The sequence below is a fragment of the Centropristis striata genome, chromosome 12 (genome assembly GCF_030273125.1).
Source record: "Centropristis striata isolate RG_2023a ecotype Rhode Island chromosome 12, C.striata_1.0, whole genome shotgun sequence".
NCBI classification, from domain to species: Eukaryota; Metazoa; Chordata; class Actinopteri; order Perciformes; family Serranidae; genus Centropristis; species Centropristis striata.
The window spans coordinates 14,517,780-14,538,544 of NC_081528.1; the positions used below are offsets into that span (position 1 = coordinate 14,517,780).

At 38.2% G+C, this 20,765-nt stretch overlaps 1 protein-coding gene across 3 annotated transcripts in view; it reads left to right on the forward strand.

Annotated features, from left to right (window-relative positions):
* The window catches only part of fam13b (family with sequence similarity 13 member B), an 89,528-nt gene that overhangs the window by 21,391 nt on the left and 47,372 nt on the right, over positions 1-20,765 (forward strand). For all 3 annotated transcript variants that reach the window (XM_059346904.1, XM_059346906.1, XM_059346905.1), the window contains exons 3-6: positions 2,507-2,713; positions 6,989-7,201; positions 8,695-8,872; positions 9,819-9,963. In XM_059346904.1, the coding sequence (XP_059202887.1) occupies positions 2,548-2,713; positions 6,989-7,201; positions 8,695-8,872; positions 9,819-9,963 (702 nt within the window). In that variant the 5' untranslated portion in view covers positions 2,507-2,547. The remainder of the gene's footprint in view (positions 1-2,506; positions 2,714-6,988; positions 7,202-8,694; positions 8,873-9,818; positions 9,964-20,765) is intronic.

Here is a 20,765-nt window from a genome sequence, read left to right on the forward strand (position 1 = left end):
TAACACAATGGTGACTAGCCTGTGATCCACTGATGGTTTGCAGTATTAAGAACTGGCTTTCTGTCGCAGCATTTCCAGGAACAATCACAGTGTACAGTTGCCATTTCCACCACCCAGCAGTGGTTGGTCACCTGAGAGGGCATTCAATCGTTTCTCAACTGACTTGCGTGTGAAGCGCATGTAAAAGGTTACTAGGACCAAGTGCTTTGCCACAGCTGACGGATGCTCTGCGTTTCAGCAGAGCTGATCATGGACTGTCTAGCCTATTTACTTAATTATGGTAGGAGCACAATATCAATGACTAAATCAACAAAATCTGAAAAATCTGAAGGGATCCTGGTGTAGTTTGAAGCCGTGCAGAGGAGGGAATATCTCCACACTGAATATCGTGAAAAAAAAAACACAACCTGCACACTGCTCAGAGAACTTACTTACTAAACTGAATGTGAAAACAAAAACCCTCAAATTCCTTACTGGCTGTGTCAGTCATTTCATCTTATATAACAAGCTGACCATAAAAACAACAACAAACTGGTTTTAAACTGGTTGTTGCCAGAGTGAGAGGAGGAGCAAACAGCTGACAACTTCGAACAAGTAAAACTCCGTTCTTTGCAGATCCTGTCTGACCAGCCCATTATACTGTGAAAATGAAAAAAACAACAACGTTTTGACTTGGAAGAGACAAAAATATTTAAAATATCTGTAGGTCAGTGTACCTACAATGTATGTCTATTGGTATTGGACATTAGTGGTTATACTTTTAATATTGTTTTAGATATAGTGTGAGTTTAATTTAATTGGAACAAAACCAGCTTACATTTATCTGATAAACATTTGGTGATGTTCTTCCTCCCCCGAGGAGTCGACTGGACGCCATCTGCCACTGTTTGCATTGAGATTACTCACCAGCAGACCATAATCAAAGTCGAACTTTGAGCAGAAATTATTGTTGCACATTCTTGTTCGCTTTGCAAACTGTCCCATGGTCTGACTCAGGCATCGCCTTTGCATGGGGACTGAGGAGTGATGATGGCAGAGGACCTGACAAACACTATAGGGAGGGGAATTTAATTTAAGTAATGGCCTTCAAATGATGATTATGTAACAAAGAAAGTGTAAAAAAAACAACTGACTTTCACCCACACTGAATTGTGTTTATGTAATTTAAAACATAGTTGTAAGAATTTGATACTATTCTATTTTATACAGGTGGAAACCTGGTGAATCCCTATCATTTAGCATAGACAGGACACCTGCTTAATAATCCCTGTCTGACAGCAACACCACCACTACTTTACCTCAATCTGTCTCCTTCTCTTCCTGCTATTGCTCCCCAAAAGCAGGGCTACAGGGAACCTTAGTTTTGTCAAATGAATCTTGTCCACCCACATGCTGGTCCTTTGATTATAAACATCATAGATGGAGACACTGACATTTTTGGGTTTGTAAGTGCTGTTATTCCTTAAACATTTTTTTCCATTTAATTGCTTGAAACTGCTCGAAATCATAATTTCATCACTTTATAACACAACAGAGCAACAAGTTAAGGAAATCACCACAATATTTCATGTATCAAAATGTGTCACCTGTTTGTTCACCTGGCATCCCATTTAACCTGCTTAGCCAATGTAAAACAATCACTGAAACAATCCCTGGACAAATAACTTTAAAATTAAAAACAAAAGACAATGTTAGTTTTTTAGGTATACAGTCAATCAACTCTTTGAGTCTTTTTAAACAAAATGTAAACAAAACATTGTGCAAATCAAAACAAATCAATGAAGCTTTACCAACACCTTACAGCTGTGGTCAATTACGGTGTATTCTGTCATAAAACATAGTTTTTGTTGTTTGTAACATCAGATTCGGTGTTATGAAGAAATGTAATAATCATTATATATATATATGTGCTGATAAATATGTAAGTGACCACAGCTATAAGGTGTTGGAAAAGCTTGAAAATGCACCTGGAAAATTATTTAAAAAGTGCTTGAGTTGGCCATGTAGAAAGGTGCTGATATATGTATGCAATGATCATAGGACGATCGACTTTCCCCAGAGAGTGCAGTGAAACATATACTCTTTCCTCCTCCTCCTCCTCCTCCTCCTCCTCCTCCTCCCTCTCCTCCACGTGTTTTCCTCCCCCTTAAAGGACCAGATGTAAACACCTTTGCTGGCCAGTGGCCTATTGCTGCTGTCCATTCTCACCTTTCATTGTCATGAGGGGAGGTTCAAAAACCATGTGAAAAACAGCCACTCCTGCATGTTTCATGCTCATTTTTGTTTGTCTGTGGACAGCAAAGCAACTCTTTTTGTCATCTCTTTTGATCTCTTTCAGTCTTCATGAGAGGTTTTTCTCGACTCCTTGCAATGGTCTTAAAACAGAAGAGTAAAAGTAATGTTTTATGCTGCGCTGCATTCTTCGCAAAGGCTCTTATTTTGAGAATCATTCCATTTCACTTTTTTTGTCTAATCACCTTGTTGTTGTTTTTTTCTCTTTGTGAAGACGTGAGGTCTTGGCGGGGTTGTGGTGAGGAAGAGGAGGCCATGAGGAAGAGCGTGTCTCCGTTGCCAGGCAACGAGGGCGGGAGCTCAGCCAGCACCACGCGTGTTTTTGGCGTTCCTTTGGAGGAGGTGACGCGCACACACACCATCAGTGGCCATGAGGTTCCTGCACTGGTGAAACACATCGTTGACTACATCGAGGAGCATGGTGAGTGGCAAATGCACACACACGTACACACATAGACACAGGGATACTTAAACACCACATTTTTTCACTGCAATATCTTAGAATTTGAGTTAGAAGTTTGTTTGTTTACTTTTGTGCAACAGTTCTTTGTTTAACTTAATTTCACATCCAGTATATGAGTCATTTGGGACTTGGTCCCATCGAATTAATTCACATACCTAAAATATCAACCGTCACTGATGACACCAATGCAACACATTTCAGCAAATTAAAATGCCTGATAAGCTCATAACAATTGTGATACATTATATTCACATGACTCATACACACCCACGTTTGTGCTGATCAAACAGAAAAGGAATTGTTATCTTTTAACGGAAAAAAAGTAAACTGAAAACTCTAAAAAAATTCAAGATGAAAGCAAGGAACACCACACATATCCATAGTAATAAAGCAAATACGGAATGTAAATTTTGTCTTTTTTCAAATTTTTATGACGTTTCTTTCTTTCCCATTATAATGATTAAAGTGGTTTCTCTGAATAAAAATTCTTTAACCTTTACTTTGGCAGAAATATTCCCTCTTACAAGGGAGTCCAGATAAAAGGGCAGCAAAAGAAGTTTCATATGGAAAGATCGAGCAACAGACTTACTACAAATAAAAAATAACAGTGTGTAGTCATAGGACAAGTGTATTCATTTTTTAGTCCCGTTTTTACAATCTACAAAAATGTATTCTAATCTATTGCCTTGGGTGAACATGATCCTCTCCTTGTACGTGATAAAAGCTGATCTTTAACATTTTGATATTCTTGAATTATTTTGTGTTAACATGCAGCTACATACTTTCCAGGTAATACATGCTTACTTTGTCTTTTAATTTCCCTTTTAATTTACTTTAATGAAATATAACCCAGGATTATTATACAGTAATCTGAGTTTTTGTTCAAAGCAGAACCATATTGACATTTCACGTGGTTAAAGAATGAAATGGGGAAGCAGGAGTAAGACTATACCAGTCACAGCCCACTTAGATGTCCCACTTATCACATCTTAGTACATACTTTTGAGCACTCAGTTACATCTGATTGCCTTCTGTAATGTTTCAGTATCCCGAGCACGCCCTGCTGCTGTTGACTGCTCTTGAATCACGATAAACCAAAAATATGTCTTTGGTGGAGATCCAGTTTATGTGATAAGATGAACTCTGAATGCACCGGCAGACAGATCCGCAGTCCGCTTCCTTTTTTATTACATAACAGTTCTGTCAACTGCAGCTCCACTTGTGAAAACAGACGAGCTTAGCCGCGAAGAGAGGAACCTACCAAAGTCCTGGCCCAGGGCCTTTCCCACATCCCCACTGGAACATTTCTCTTCAAGCCTCGCAGAGCAGGAACTTCAGTCTTATGTCACTTTCTTTATAAGAGCAGGTTGGCAGTTCCGAAGTCTAGCTCTGAGGGATGGGAGGGATGAAGAAGGCTGACTGTTGGAGCCAAATTCAAGTTTTTAAACTAACCAGCCACGGACAGATTTTGTCTGCATTTGGCTGGTAATGGTACTTGCTACATAACACAATCAGAACCAGTTTTGTGTTGCATAACCTATGTAGCTGTCAGCCAGACACCCAACCAGTCAATCCTCTTTGTGCAATTTATGCATTGTTGGTGTGAACCCTTAAGAACTGGAGACATTGACATCTGTGTTTGTTGATCTTTATTCCCAAAATGTCATGGTCTCTGGTCGGTGCAAAATTGCATACACATAAAGATCTATTTGTAGAATTGATTGAAAAAATTTCCTGGTTGCAGGTCCACCCATAAAATGAAGGAAATGCTAAAAAGTCATCACATGATTTGCAGTAATTACTAAACAAAGGGAAGTATCCTCAAAGTCAATGGAATGAGTGTTGAGATATAAAGATTATGAGACAGGCCAGGGAACTGACATGCTGGATATATCTACATATAGTTGAAAGAAATACAAGTGTGTTGGGTAAAAGTTTTAACTGCACCTGAGGGTTGTGAAACCTAATCAGTACATCAGAAATGAATGTGAAGACATATCTCTAGTGACAAGTTAAACAATAGAAAAAGCTTCCTTTTCTAATTTCCTGAAAACCGTCCGTCACCTTCACCTCAATTCCCCTCAAGTGACCAGGGAAGCCGCTTGGGGGTTTGTGTGACCCCGGGGCCGCTCAACCATATGAGGTTATGTAATAAGTCTTTAATCCTCCCAGGGCCTCTGCTGGTGCATTAATTAGAGTGGTGCTGCCAGTCCAAAAGTTATTCAGCCATTGAAAAGGCCTTAATCTCTCTGATTTAATTTGTGTGTGATGTCTGAGGTTTGAGTAGGAGCTTGCTGTTTGAAAATATAAAGTTATAAGGAAATCTGATGCAAGACCGAGATTGGAAATGGAAAGCACTTGAAGGTTTTATGGACGCTGTGGCATCTGTGACAGGTTAAATCACTGATACAAAGTGAACAGGGACCTACTGTTTTGGTAGATATATTGGTGTTACTATGGTCTGACATTTTTTTTTTAAATAAATCATTAATCAACAATGTGAGGACATCAGTGATGTGCATGACACTGATTTGAAAAAGTTTTTTATTTGATGTATTTAGCTGCACTGATTGTAACTGTGGACCCTGTTGTGTGGAGTTGTAGCATGAAAATAGGACATTTGTTGCCTGGTTAGTTGGCAGGAGTGAGGAAAAACTACCAGCCAGTTTCATAATCCATAAACATAGACTGTATGAAAGATGTGGATGTAGCCACAGTGACGTGGCGTCACGAAGTTTGTGGACCTCAGTTTTGAAGCCTGGAGTTCGGTGTTTTGGACATCAACGTCTTTGTTTTATGGACCCAGATTTGGACAAGAGGGTGGATTAGACCGTGAGGCTGAGGACCTTGCACGGACAACTATACCGGCAACAAAGTCGCTGCTAACAAAATTAACCTCCATAATTTGAGGTCAACCAAAAACAAGTTCTGGCTATTTAAATGTACACAGTGCTATGATCCATTACTACGTCTCTATCCTAAGTGACAGGATTGATGGTAGCAATTTGCATGCTTTGTTATCTGTTTAACTTTAAATAGAATCATCATTTACATAATTAACTTTATGCTGTATTGAAGGAGACTAAAAGCTTGTGATTTAAACCATAAACTCAAACTGGAAATATTTACTGAGGTCATAAATCATATAATCAAGTCAGAAGTAGGGTCATTTTCTCATAGACTTCTTTTCCACATTGGCTTCACTTTCCAGACCCGGAGGCTACGTCTACTTTTATAGTCTATGTCTACAAACCAAAGCATCACCTGTTAAACTTCTTGAAGCATTGCCCATTGTATTTAAACCTCCCTGAGTTCTTTAGGTGGGACTTCTGAAGTATGTTACATGACGAATAATTAGTTGGAATGTGATTCAGTAAAAAAACACAGCACTGGGTGTGAATGAAGAAGAAACCAATCACTGCATGAGCCGCTTAAACTGCAGTATGCTTCAAACCTTAGTGTTTGTTGGATTGTCAAAAAGCTGTTTGTCTGGTAATTCTTGTAAAGCCACACCATCTCCATGCGGCGATTGGCCAGGTGTTCGGAGGTATGCAGACAGTGAACTTCTCTCAAGCTCGCTTTTTTCATCCTAGTGTAACACCAGGAATTCCTTCGAGAATATACCAAAACAAGCCGATCAGCATTCTCATTTGACAGTCATTGTTTTTACTTCACACTGTTGTAGATTTCCTCCATTGTTACATGAAGCATGTGTCTGGATAAGGAGTTCTTACAATGGAAAATTATTATAGAAAATACAGAATAAACTGGCACACCTTCCCTGATAATTCACTTTTACAAGACAACTGAATTGTATAAACCTTTTGGCTGGTATTAATGCATAGCGTCAGCAACAGCCAAGACTCATACTTAAAGATTAAAGAATAAAAACAAGTGGCTTGTTAATGTAGTTGGGGTGTGATAAGGCCATCTTCCCAGCAGTGATGCAATCCCAAATCATGTTTGGGTTTGAATTTAAACTTTGGCAGATTATCAAAAATTAATCAGTTTTAACGGTTAATGTTCGTCAAGCAGGAAAACATTTATGAGCAAATTATGAGCACTCCAGATGTAATTCCAAAAATCACACTTGTTCATAGCTTTCTCCCTCATATTTCATTGGCTGCCTGTCCTGGTCTTGGGGTTTGAAAACAAGGACATTGGCTCAATAACTAAATCAAGGTCAGAAAATATCATTGCTGTATATTTAATTATTGCTCGATGTGTCACCAGGTCATCTGGACCTGGAGGGGCTCTTCCTTGTTAATGGCAACGCAGAACGTGTGGATTGGCTGCGCCAGCGGTATGACAGCGGTGAGGAGGTGGAACTAGAGAAGGAGGCAGACCTGGCATCAGCGGTCAGTTTGCTCCGACTCTTCCTGCAGGAGCTTCCTGAGCCGGTTATCCCAACGGCGATACAGGGACACATTCTACAGCTACACCAAGGTGTGTGACCGGGACTGAGCCTCCCACTCAGTTATTCACCTACAATCTTTCTCTTTTTATCCACTTTTGAAACCAAAAACTGATGTTTTTCATAAAGTTAGTTTTGGTTGTTGCAGAAAATGTAGTCTCTTTTTGCTACACAATTGTCTCCCAATTCTGGATTTTCGTCAAGTTGATCCTGCGTTAACGCTGTTATGACTGTGGCCGTGTAGACTTTAGTTATCTGAGCTGTGAGTAAGGTCACTAAATGAAGCAGAAACTGCTAAAAGCTGATTCTTTCTCATACCAGTAGGAGGTTACAAGTCTGATTCCAAAAAAGTTGAGACACTGTGTAAAATGTTAATCAAAACGAATGCATTGAATTGCTGTATATATTTACAAAAAATTAAACTTTCCCAGTTTGAATATTAGATATCTCATCTTTGTACTGTATTCAATTCAATGTGAGTTGCAAAGGATTTGCAACTAATTTATTAACCTTTTCATAACGTCCCAACTTTTTAAGAATTGGGGATGAAGAGGTGCTAAAGTGCATAAATGGTTTGTTCTGTCTGTCTCATAATAATGATTTAAATGTATGTATATGGGCATGTAGATACTGCATAAAGATGGACTTCAGACACATACGCTGTAACAGAAAATGTTTTAGTTGATATTGCCCTTCTATTATTCCAAAATGAGTTTTATTTCATTCTTCCTATTGAGATGTTTTTGCCAAAATTTGGAAACAGAATGATAATGTGAATTGCTGAAGGTTATGTAGAAGAATTTTAAGATGCATTAATAGCCAGGTTTACTCATTATTACAAATCATTTATGGTATTAACCAAAGTCAGACCAGTCCCAGAAACAAATGAATAGATGGAGTAATACATGTTTAATGGGCAACATATAATCACTTTCACAAATATCCCACTTCCACATTTGCTCTGTTTCCTTTTCTGTCTCTCCTCTTCGCCCTGTCCTCTTTTGCCTCTGTGTCTATCTCCGATAATCTATCCTAATCCTCTTGTCATAATGATGGTTGTTCCTGTTGCTGTGGTGCAGATTACAGGAGGGGGGAGTGTGCAAGGACTCTCTATGTCATGCCATTCATTTCTCACTCTGTTATATTTGTAATGGCACTACTATACCACTACATATTTCTTCCTAATGCCATCTCATGTTTCACCTGATTTCACCTCTCCCCAGGGATGGTACATTAATCTTATCTGTGTCTGCATATTTTCGTGAGTGAAGAATTTTTAAGGTCAACTGTGAAGGAACATGACAGACTTGATAACCCATAATCCACTCCGCAGTATCTCCAAATACAGTAATGAAAAGGAGCAACATTGAGTGCAGCATTTATATGCATAGAAGTCAAATGGTGATGATGATTATGAACAGTCTCTGCCATTTATGTAAATATGATTTTGACTGCAGTGAATCTTAAACAAATGTTAATAGACACATGCATTCCTAACTGGAGTTCTACTCTCAAACATCCACAGACTACAGCAACGAAGAGGATTTGTGTAGAAACTTGAAGTACCTGCTGCAGCAGCTTCCCCAGCTGAACTATGGCCTACTGCGTTTCCTGTGCCGCTTCCTGGCCAGCGTAGCTTCACTTCAGCAGGAGAGCTGGAACATCGGGACGCTGGCCGCTGTCTTTGGACCAGACATCTTCCAGTAAGATGACCGTATAGGGCTATTTAATAGTTCATTGAACCTTTCCAAAAGAATCCAGATCCATTAAGCTCAGGACCAACAAGTGAAAGTATTTACTTAAAAACTTGATAGAGCCAAGCAGGTTATGCAGCCTTTTTTTTTGTTTGCCTCCTTATTTATGCACATAGAGTATTAGATGATGTGGTGCTGCAAGTACAGTGTGCATTTAAATACCTGGATTAAAAACTGTAAGATTATTTGGGTGCAAATCTGAACTGGGAGATCCTGCTGTACAAAAATGTTTTGTTTTTTGTTTTTTCAGAAAAATTTTCACAGCAATGTTTAAAAACTGAAAAATTGTGCAAGGGGAAATACTTTGATGGCAAAAATACATGTTTGACCAATTAAATCCTTTTTTTCAACTGATGTTATACCTTCAGGTCAAAGGTCAGAGCTAGCTTGCTGCCAAAATGGGGATACATCTTAACAATTTGTTTCTCAATTCTCTACACCCACTATTGTACGACAAACACAGTGACTGCTACCTCAACAACCAGATAAATGACAATCTATCGATTGAGATCGGCCTGCAGCTGGGATATGATGAAGATGCTAATGTAGTTGACATGAGCTAGCTAATACATAAAATAATCAGACCGTTTGTTGTGTGGTTAGTGAAAAAACAACCCACAGCAACGCAGATAACTCATACCAGTCCCAGTCTGTGTAATTGTCATGCACAAATTCACATGGCCATTTTCTGTTTTCCCTCACTGCATTTTCTCAGCGTGCTGGTGAGAAACAGCTTTTACTGTGATGTAATTTTACACACACATTTAGGCCGACATAAACATACACACGGAGGCACTTAAACATGCATTTATTCAGCTATTTTAATTGTTTAACATCTCATGGAAAGCAGTGTACAACAAACACAACACACTTTTCTCTCGTCTTCTGTTTGCAGTCTGTCAACAGAAGGAGAGGACCTTCGAGACCAGGAGTCTGTCAGCAGAGTCCTAGCAGAGCTGTTGGACAACCAGGACGGCCTGTTCGATTCAGAGGATGATGACGTTTCCACCACCAACGACTACAGCTCCATCAATGAACAGGTACTGTGCATCAGCTTTGTTTTCTTACTTATTCTCCATTAATCATGGCCAATTTTGTGCATATTCTTATGAGATATTAGTGACATCTCCAAATGCGTTAATATAACAATTATGTAAATGTTCTTTTTAGCTGTCAGAGAGAAACATTTGATCAGAAATCACTGCTTGGTTCTTTTATTCACCGTATTCCTTATTTTAGTCTGGTCTGAAGCCTACACATCTCCCCCTCCTGCTGCTTTCCCCTCAGGGATAAATAAAGTATGTTTTATGTATTTTTTGCTCACTCCTCCCTCCAGCCAAAGGAGTCTTTGTAGTTATTCTTTTCCCCTATATAGTCAGTGTGTAGATCTACCATTTGTATGATTCATGCTTCGAATCTGGCAATATATTACCTTACGTTTTTCAACTAAAAAGTACAATAAACATTACCATTAATAACAAAGCATAAGCTGCACATTCTTTGTAAGCTCTTTGCGAAAAATTGTTGAATACATGAATTCGCTGTCAACATTTTAGATTTAATAGTACAATTTCACAATCCTCTTTGCCGTCTCCTCTTGTTCGTTTTTCTGCCTCTTAAAGGGCACTGAGACCGCAGAATGTGGCATTTTACTGTGCCAGGGTCAGAGGTGAAATTCTTTCTGGGTTGACACACAGAGAAAAACAGAAAAATCCTTCTATGAAAAGTGAAAGGTTACAATTTCAGTATGCCATCAACCAGTCAGCATAGTGACACCTGATTCAAGGAAAAAGACATAATAACAGATTTACCTCAAAGATGGTCCAGTCCATTATAGCATTGTGCCTTAAGGTTTTTTGTTCATTTGTGATGTAAAATGATGTTCTTATCACACATACAAAGAGGATGAGTTATGATAGTGTATGACTTAGGGCTGGGCGATGAGAGAGAGAGAGAGAGAGAGAGAGAGAGAGAGAGAGAGAGAGAGAGAGAGAGAGAGAGAGAGAGAGAGAGAGAGAGAGGAGAGAGAGAGAAGAGAGAGAGAGAGAGAGAGAGAGAGAGAGAGAGAGAGAGAGAGAAGAGAGGAGAGAGAGAGAGAGAGAGAGAGAGAGAGAGAGAGAGAGAGAGAATTTTATTTTTTGATAAATTCAATGGATAAGTCAGCATTTCTATGATGTACGATTTCACCTGTGAGTTTTCACTGACTGACTATATAACAGCATTTAATACATTGTATATACATTGTATAGTTCTACTATAAGTGGCTTTTTGGATTCCAGAGATACTAGCTTGTACATTTTACATGACGAGGCACATTGGAATTAAATGACCACATCCTATGAATAGAAATTGTTTCCAGTTTAACAAACCACACTGAATCCATGCAGGCTGATAATTATCAACTAGCTGCAGTTGGTAAGGCAGAACTGTTTTTGTAGGAATGTCAGTAACTCACTTCCTCTGTCTATTGTTGGACAGTTAATGGTATTACTGCATAGAGAGTTTTTCTGTAAACAAAATACCTTTCAGAAGACTCCACCCAAACACACCCACACACACATACTGTACACAGAGCGTCGAATACACTCAATGTGAGGTGTGTTAACTTCAGTGTTCAGTGTCAAGCTCACAGTATGACTGGTTAAATGAGCGTATACCAAACATTTTTTTCTCAGCTGTCTGAGTTGAAACTATATATACCTTTTGTTGTCTTACAGCATTGAACATAAAGAACGTGACTGGCAGACTAAACAAACTCAAAGGCATTTCCCCTGTTGCTCAGCAACACAACATCACTGCTGAGCCAACAGCACAAAGACTCCTATAGTTAACATTTAATTTCACAGTGGGCTGATTATATTGTGTTATTGTATGATAACATATGCACGAACACAATAATTAGCCTTCATCGTTATCTCACATTGCCATTCTACTGAATTTCTTTCACATTCAAGATTATGTTCTCCACCACAGCAGGGGGCACGTTAAAGATTGTGTTTAAATGTTGAAGTTAAAGGCTACAGACAGAGAGTCTGGCCAGCAGAGAGATGAAGACTCAGCAGGTCACCTATTAAGTTACCCTTATCTGCCTGCTTTATGTTGCATTCACATGCATTCAGACAGATGGTAAACAGCACACAGGATATCATTTTAGTGGCATTAAAAGCAGGACGGTGAAATTTGTTGCAGACTGCAGGCAATACCTGCGCAGAGTAACAGTCTCCAGAACACACTACAGGTCCATTAAAACATGCACCACAAACTTTATGGAACAGTTTCTATCCCAAAGCCATCACAATAATGAATTGAAAGCAAACCCCTGAAATACATCACAACTTTAATGTGCAATAACTTATATTTATTATGTGCAATAATACCAATAGCACTTTTTATCCCATTTTAACTGCATTGCGTTGGCAATGTGTGTATGGATGTATGGTGTAAATGCTGGCACATGTTTTGATGTGTAGAATGAGATTGTGAATGAATGGAATGAAAGCTTTATTTATTTTATTATCATTTTTTGTATTTGAGTCCATGAGTTCACCTGAATTTTGTTACATTTTGTTACAATGACAATAAAGAATCTAATCTTATCTAGATGGCGTTGAGGATTGGGTCACACGACTCTATCTATTGTGTGACAGTCAACCTGTTTAAGTCCATCTGTGATGCTACCAGAGATACTAGTTTGTAAGTCTGTCGACTTAGTGGTTTGGCAATACCGTTTCTGGAGCTATTCATGCACAATCTTGTAATTCTTGCACTGTCTTGTGATATTGCATGATCCCCCTGCAAATCCAGCTGCCAGCAAGTAACTTAAACTCGACAGACAGAGTGAAGCTGCAAGTAAAGAGCAGAAGGAGGCCTCCCTGTTAACCTTAAAACTTGTGACACTTGATATGATTGTTCTCAGGAACATTAAAGCCTCCATTTTGGAAGAAAAGTGTCTTTTTCTGGTCTGGAATGGTTTGTTTTTAACTCGGTGTTGTCTCAGGTGAGGCAGTTGTTTTTGATCGTAGTCTATTGAAGTATTAAGAAGATCATCAAATTTAAAGTTCAAGATACTTATTTTAAACCATTTCTTTATTGAATTTACAGACCAATTGCTGTATTGTGATGTATACCATTGCTGTGATTTGAAATTATATACACCATGATAGAAGATTTTGGCCATATTGCTCACAAAAGTTAATAAATAATAATTTCTTTTTTTGCTGTCTGCAATGACATAATTTGCAGCCAAATGTATTGAAGCTCCGTCACGCAAGGAGAAAATGTGCAATTTGGACAATGAGAAGCTCATCATTTTTGGTCCAGCAACAACCAAAATTACATGATCAGAGCTTGAAACACCATACTGAGATATTACATCACAATTTCAACATATTGTCATTCCTTCAGGGTGTTTTTTTTTCATGGAATCCAAACAGTGTTGTCCATCTGGCTGAATTTGTGTGAAGGCAGCATTAGTTATTTGTTTCCTTTCTTATATCTTAACTGATTTCTGATCTATTGATAGATTTTTATTTCTTCTTTGTTTCTGTCTCTGTTTTAGTGTATTCTCCACTAAGGTCTTTGCACTGCTGCTGGAACGTGGGTCAGTTTTGCTTGCCTTCTAATATCGACAGTTTGGAGTCATTGTTTCCCTAATAAACAAAAAAAACAAGATCTAAAAGCTCTGCTTGTAAAAGAAACATAATTAGATTTAGATTAGATCAGTAGTCAAAATGTATTCCATGCGATTCCATTTCATTTTTCAAACTCAGTTTCTTTAACTTTTAGTATTGCATGGCATGTCAGATGAATGACAGTAAAGCATATAACATTACCAATAAGCAGAATGGGAGAGAGCAGAAGAAGGAGCAGCAGGGACAGTGAGAAAAAAAATCAGTAAAGACAAATCATCTGTGCACTGATCCCTGTGTCTTATGTAAGAGAGAGGGCAAAAAAGTGGGTGGTTGGGAGAGGTAGAGGGAGAAAAAGCAGCCAGGAAGATGGGGGAGAAATGACGAGAGTGCAGTGAGAGAAGAGGAACAGAGAAACGAAGGGAGGGAGGGAGAGATGGCGAGGGAGGGTAAGGATAAGAAAAGAAGCTGCCGATGATGTAACCATGCAACTCACACCTCCAGCCCCTGCACTCTCTCTGCGAACAAACCCTCATGAAGGGGATTATATCTCTCACACACACCTGCTTTCACACATGCTCCTGATAACAAGTTCAAAATGCCTCTTACAGGCTTGCTAAAACTATTCAAATAAGCTACAGAATTAATGAACAATGCAAATGTTAAGAAAAGGAGACAGGGCGTGAAAGACTGAGTGAGAAAGACTGTTTTTTGTGTGTCATGGCATGTTTGGACAAAACTTTGAAACTGGATTTAGCAGTGAGAAGCCCTGGACTGGATTTTGGATTGTTTGTTGGCAAAATGTCATTGAGTTGAATTATTGTTTAGGTGAGAGCGCGGCTGTGCTGAGGCCTGTTGTTGCTATGATGATACCAGTGGGTGTGTTTGTTTTGATTAAAGCTTTTGGGTATTTGGACATGGTTAGGAAAAATAACTAAAACCAGAACTAATTCCTTTTGGGCTGCTCACTTATGGTTAAAATCATAATCACCATTATTGAGATTACAATAATTAACAATAATTTAATAATAAACACAATTACTCATTGGCTTTGAAAACATCATGCATTCATTGGATTAAAGAAGGACATGTCTCTTTATAGTGTATTTTCTTGCACTTAATTTAATTATAATTAAACAGAAAAACGAATAAAAAATAAATGTAAAAAGTGAGATAAATCAACAACCATGTTGTAACTTTCCAATTCCACAAATTGCTGAAAACTATGAAGAATATTACATTTATAAAGAGTAAAAAGGCCATAACAAAATATGATAAATTATGTATTAGTGCACTGCCATGACTTACTGAAAACCCCTAATCTGATCTAAACAGAAATTCAACATTTTGTTAAATTACATTTAACATATTCAGTCCAGTAACTCACTGAAAAGGCAAACGCACATTGCTGTAAAGGAAGCGGTTGCTGGATTTATAATGCAACACAAAACAAGATAATCATTGTTAACCAGAATGTTGCTCATTAATCATGATCATCTTGTCATTATAATTTTTGGAAGCCAAAATAGAAATTTAAAATAAAATTTGACTAATCGACCAGCCCTGGATTCACCTATTTGTTTTAAATAAGATAATATAAAATGTCATCTTATCTCTGTGTCCAGCACTGAAATAGCCTGTGGCCTTTTTGTCCTGAGCTTGGACAATCCCTTGGCTGTTGTCAGTTTTGATTCATCAGCACACGTTTTCTTGCACACAAGGCTGAAAACATACTAGTTATAAACCACAACCACACTACATCCTGTGGCATTAGAAAGCAGCGTGCTCTGTGTTGACTCATACCTCTTGGAAATGGAGCAACATGGCAAAACCAGTTTCTTGTGAAATATTAAAAGTAAGCATGCGGTCCCTTCTCAATAAGCCCTGTGTTTGCAGGGCTACTGTTTTGCTTTGCAGTATAAAAAAATTTGGCTTGTTGACTTGATTTAATTTTGCCTCTGAACCTCAGGCCTCTACTTCTAAAGCCATTTTCATATGTTACATAACATGTGATGGCGAATTTACATGTCAGTCTCATGTCTAAATAAGACCCAGAGTCACTTTAACATGAAGGTCATAATGGTCATCTTACTAGTTTGCATTTAGGAAAATGTCCGACATGCGCAAGTCTGCTGTCTGAAATTTGTTGCATGGGGTAAACCATGCACAGAGAGAAATATAATGTACCTTGTGTATTTTATTCCCCTTCCATTGCAAAGCAATATGAATTCATAATTAAAGCAGCACACCTCCCTATATTTTCGATTTTCATTCATTTTTCATTCATGACAAATGCATGGGTAATACTATGAATATCCAGTAACACGCTTTTCTTGGAGCATGTGAGCAATTGAGTGTCAAACGACTCCCAACTTCTTGTTATTTTATTCTTGTGCATTGCTGGTCATTAAAAAACAGCCAGCATAATTGTCTAGTTCTCTAAATAAAAGATAAAACTGGAAGTTAATTGGAGATTTATTGTGAGAATGGTGTCCCTCGTGAGCACAATGGCCATTAATTAGCAATTCAACCGCACAATAAGTTACAAAAACAACAGTGATGCAGCCTGTGAGAAAAGTGAAAGCACTATCATTATTCCATGCTCCTGTCATGTATCAATAAAGCTATAACAAATGTAAAAATAACTTTAACAGATAAATGAAGCCAGCAATGAAAGTACATCATGCTTGAAAAGGGCTTAAGTGAAAGCTTCCCCAGCCTGCTGACTGTTGGACAGACTGTCTGTTGCCTGTCTAGTTAATTAATTAGCCTCTTTATGGCGGCCTTATTTTTCCAGACCTGCTAGTGTAACCTTAGCAGCTATATGAATCAGGATGTGTCTTATTACTTTGCCTCTGCCAACTTAGTCAAGTGCTTCTGGAGCTGAGCCATGTTTGAGATGCCACACTGAATGTATATATGTACGATGTACATTCATTTGAACTGGGTGAATGGAGTAATGTTACAAACAGCAGAGACCGTCATAATGTTCAGCAGTCTATATAAGTTGTAACATATACACTCATGTCTTGTGACACAGCGACAAACAGTTGAGCAATAACCTATATAGGTTGGAACATAGGGTCATTTAAGGAGGAGGTGGTGGCCTAGTTGGACAGTAAGAGAGATGTGTAAGGTCTCCGTAAAGGGACATGCAGTTTGAACACATATACACATATTTTTTCCACATCAAGTGTTGAGAAATACACAGTTACACTGATGATTTATTTACTTTGACTGCATTTTATGAGTCGTTGATGGGAATATGAACGTCTGTAATTCAGTTTCTATCATATTTGGAGGTAATGATGAGAGAAAGATCACACAGCCCACTCACTGCAGGAACATTAGGCCAGAGAGCTTTTCTCCAGTGGTACTGCTACAAGTAAACAGTACAGACACACAGGCAGGAATGAGCGAAAAAAGGCTGAGAGGAGAAGAATTTAGCTGTTTGGAAATTTCTTTCTGCCACTTGAATGCTAAAATGTTTATTTTAAACACTCAGAATTTGGAGGGCTCACTGTTTGATCTCCCCTCAAGTTGAAAACGAGACAAGTGAATACGAACAGATTTTTCACTCTTATTTTAAAAAATCTCAATGTTTCATTTATGTGATGTAACGGCATGGAAGCAAAGCAATCTACTGCTGTGGATTTAGAATTAGACACCTAAAAAAAGGCCAACCTAATATAATCAATACGTTTAAGTGGACACTATATGTAGAATATTTTCAGCACTTTTAATTTAGGTTGAACTAAAGCTGTTACTGTATCTATTCTCTCTCTCTCTCTCTCTCTCTCTCTCTCTCTCTCTCTCTCTCTCTCTCTCTCTAGTCACCAGACTCCTTTGAGAAAAACAGTTATTATACCTCGTAAAACAAGGAAGTTGCTGGTCTACTGCTACCTCAGTTAATTTTTTTAATTTGAAGACTTAGGTGTTTGAAGAGTTAGTTCTGATTCATCAAAGTCACACATTAACACAAACAAACCTATCCAATCGAGGCAGTGATAGGTCAGCAGGTATTTTACCTTCTGCAAGGTAACATAACTGTTTTTGGTCAAAAGAGTCTGGTGGCTTGAAGGGAGCATTGGAGGTACATAAAGTGGTAAAAATTATAAAATATATAAATTAACTAAATGACCTATGGATAAGTACCTTATACAAGCTGTATTTCATTCATCTTAATTAGTTGTTCTCATCATCCATTTTAATCCTTCATCACCCAAACGTGGTGTTATTTCAGTAATATGAATCACTACCTGCCCTGCTGCACTATTTATATGTTAATCACCAGATCGGATTGTCAGTAATGGGCGGGTGCAAAGACTGCATGACTGAATAGCTGACAACCAAAAACTACAGTAGGTCAGCTTCTCTGCAGCACATGTCCAAGATCCAGTCTGTCACTGAACAAATAAACACATTAATCACAGTAATTAAATTGTAAAACAGGCGATGACTGCGTTGTATTTTGCACAGAACTAGGTCGCAGATGCAAAGGCTAAGATGTTGTTCCTAACAACAAAGGAAATAAAGAATTGAATCCTGCATTTAGACATGCAAAGTTCCTGAATAGTCGAGCACAATCAGATGCTCCCATGCAAAGTTTTCTTGGGGGGAAAAAAGGCAGTAATAGCATTCAATAACTAGAACGTGTTTACAGCCTGCAGACCTCTGCAAGTGATTCAGGAAACACTGTAATATTTAATGTGTTCTTCCTTGCTGACAGACAAACAAACCAAACCAGTAACACAACCTTCTTGGCTGATGTAATGGAGGAAAAACCTAACATATATGACATATTCACAATGGTTTTATTGGTTAAAATCACTTAAAGAAAAAAAAATCTAAGCCATCCTACAGTATGTATCCTAGAACAAAATCTTCCGTATTCCAGCATCTCCTCTGCACCCGGATACATCTAAAAGACCTTGCAATGAAAGCTGTTTGTCTACTTGATGTTTTCCACATAGTCAAACATGCTGAAACCTGTGAAACACCAGTACCCCTACACGTTTACTTTAGGTGTACAATGAATGAATGAATTGATGTTCACCAATGTTAACATCAGACAGAAGAGTCTGAACAAGGCGACTTGTAATGTCAGTCCCTGTCGGTTGTCATTGTTCTGTGTTCTTGGCCCATTAACAATTCAACTAATGATGTCAAAAGGGGGCTTGTTGTTTTCTCCGTTTTCCATCCCGAAACTCCTGACCGAACCGCTACATCAGGGCCAAGGCCAAGACCTTTTGTTCCACAGCGCTCTCTGCTCTTGTCTTTTCACCCACTCTGGTACATACACATGCAATCACACCACACAAAGATGTCCTCAAAAGCCCACAAAATACACACAGCCAGTTCCTTTTTTTAAAGTCTGATTTCTGAGATTTTACAAATGACAATCTCAAATAAAAGGATAATATTTTCAGCTCAATGAGTGACCATACCAGGTCACCCTGACAGGAGATTTAACAACTCCTATTCTCTAATATTGTTACCTGAAAGGCTCTCTGATAACCAGCTCAGCAGGGCCTCTGTCTTATTCGCACCTTTTGAATGCCTTTAACTTGGTTATACATTCAAGTTGTACTGTTCATTATGTCAACTCTTGCATTTTAATCGGTCTACACACGGGTCTTGTATATTTAAGGTAATATCCACACTTATAACAGATCAGCAGCAATGATAGAAATTCCTCATGGTAGTTGGTGTATAATCCAAGGTTATATACATTGCATCGTCCACTCGTATTTCTTATGAATCGCTTTAAATTAATTTTACATGGAGATGTAAATTAAACTTTCAGTCAAGGTCCTTAGGTCCCACAGTCCCACATTTTGATTCCGACCAATAAATCAGGAACAGTTTTAACACCGAAAGAAAGAACTCTGAACAGGAAGCTGTTTGTTTAATGATGACATAAATTCAATTTGAGTTATTGAAGAGGCGTTATCCCAAACCTTAGTTTAATCTCAATAACAGTCTGTTGTTCAGTTTAAATCATTGATAAAATTCATAATAACATTTTTTTAGATGTTTGTTTTTTTTAAGAAGAAGTGAACCAGGGATGTTGTGGTTATGTCTCTTTGCATTATTTTTTTACTATTGCAGTAGTTGTGAGAGTTGGATTTTTATGTCATCCAAGTTATGACTTTTATTTTGAATTTACATTGCAGAGAGCCACAGTATATTTATGACAAATCAACAGAACTAAATTATTATAACAAGTCCAAACTCAAATTTAGGATGTCTTCAATGCAGTTCTGTCTAGTCTATCTAATCATAATTTAAATTAAAGATGTCTTATATAACTCAACACATTTTAATATTCTCTTAATTGTCTTTGAAGATATTTTAAAAAGTATTAGATATGACTAAACCTGACTTAATTGTTTATGAAACTTAAGTTATAATTGGTCAAACCTAAATGTAGAATTTTAGATATTGCTGCCAATTATCTTATGACAGCTTATTTTACAGTTTTCACAACATAAGGGAAGGTGTTTAATTAAGAGAACGAAAAGTGTTAATCATCACGCTTACCGGGGCAGTTTTTTTCAACAATAACCACCAGATGAGCACCGTCCTCGTGTGCACAACCAGCCTGCATAATCTGCAGTGCAGAGAGACAACAATTAGCTTGCCAGTGGGGCATGAACAAGGGGAGGGCCAACAGTTTCTTACATTCTTACATGCACACGCAGTCAGACCAGCTACTAAAACAAAGAACAGAGAAGCTCAGATTACAACACACAGAGAACACAGGTTGTCATTACTTTACTATATCTTCACATAGTAGTTGTAAACTGCTGTATTAGTGTTCTGAATTTCGTGTACCCCACCTTGAACCTTTTTACACCTGCACATAAGGGTTGGGCCATCACGGTGGCTGACAGGCATCGACCACTGAGTCCAACATTGTGATTTTGGAACCCCACCCCCACTGGATGTGTTATTAAGTGCTTAAAAAGTAACCATTCTGATTTGTTTAACGGGCTGCAAATTGATTTCACTTGGGCCGTGTCCATATGATTTGATCAGTTTGGATGACTTGCACTTAAAATATCATCCTCCAGTTTGGTAGACATTGCCCAACCCTACTGCTCATAAAGATGCACATCACGATGCGGCTCTGCACATTTTCACTATTGAGTTGAAGTCGAGAAGCTCTTTGTTGTTGTGATCGTGCAGAAAAACTATAAAATGAGAGTAAA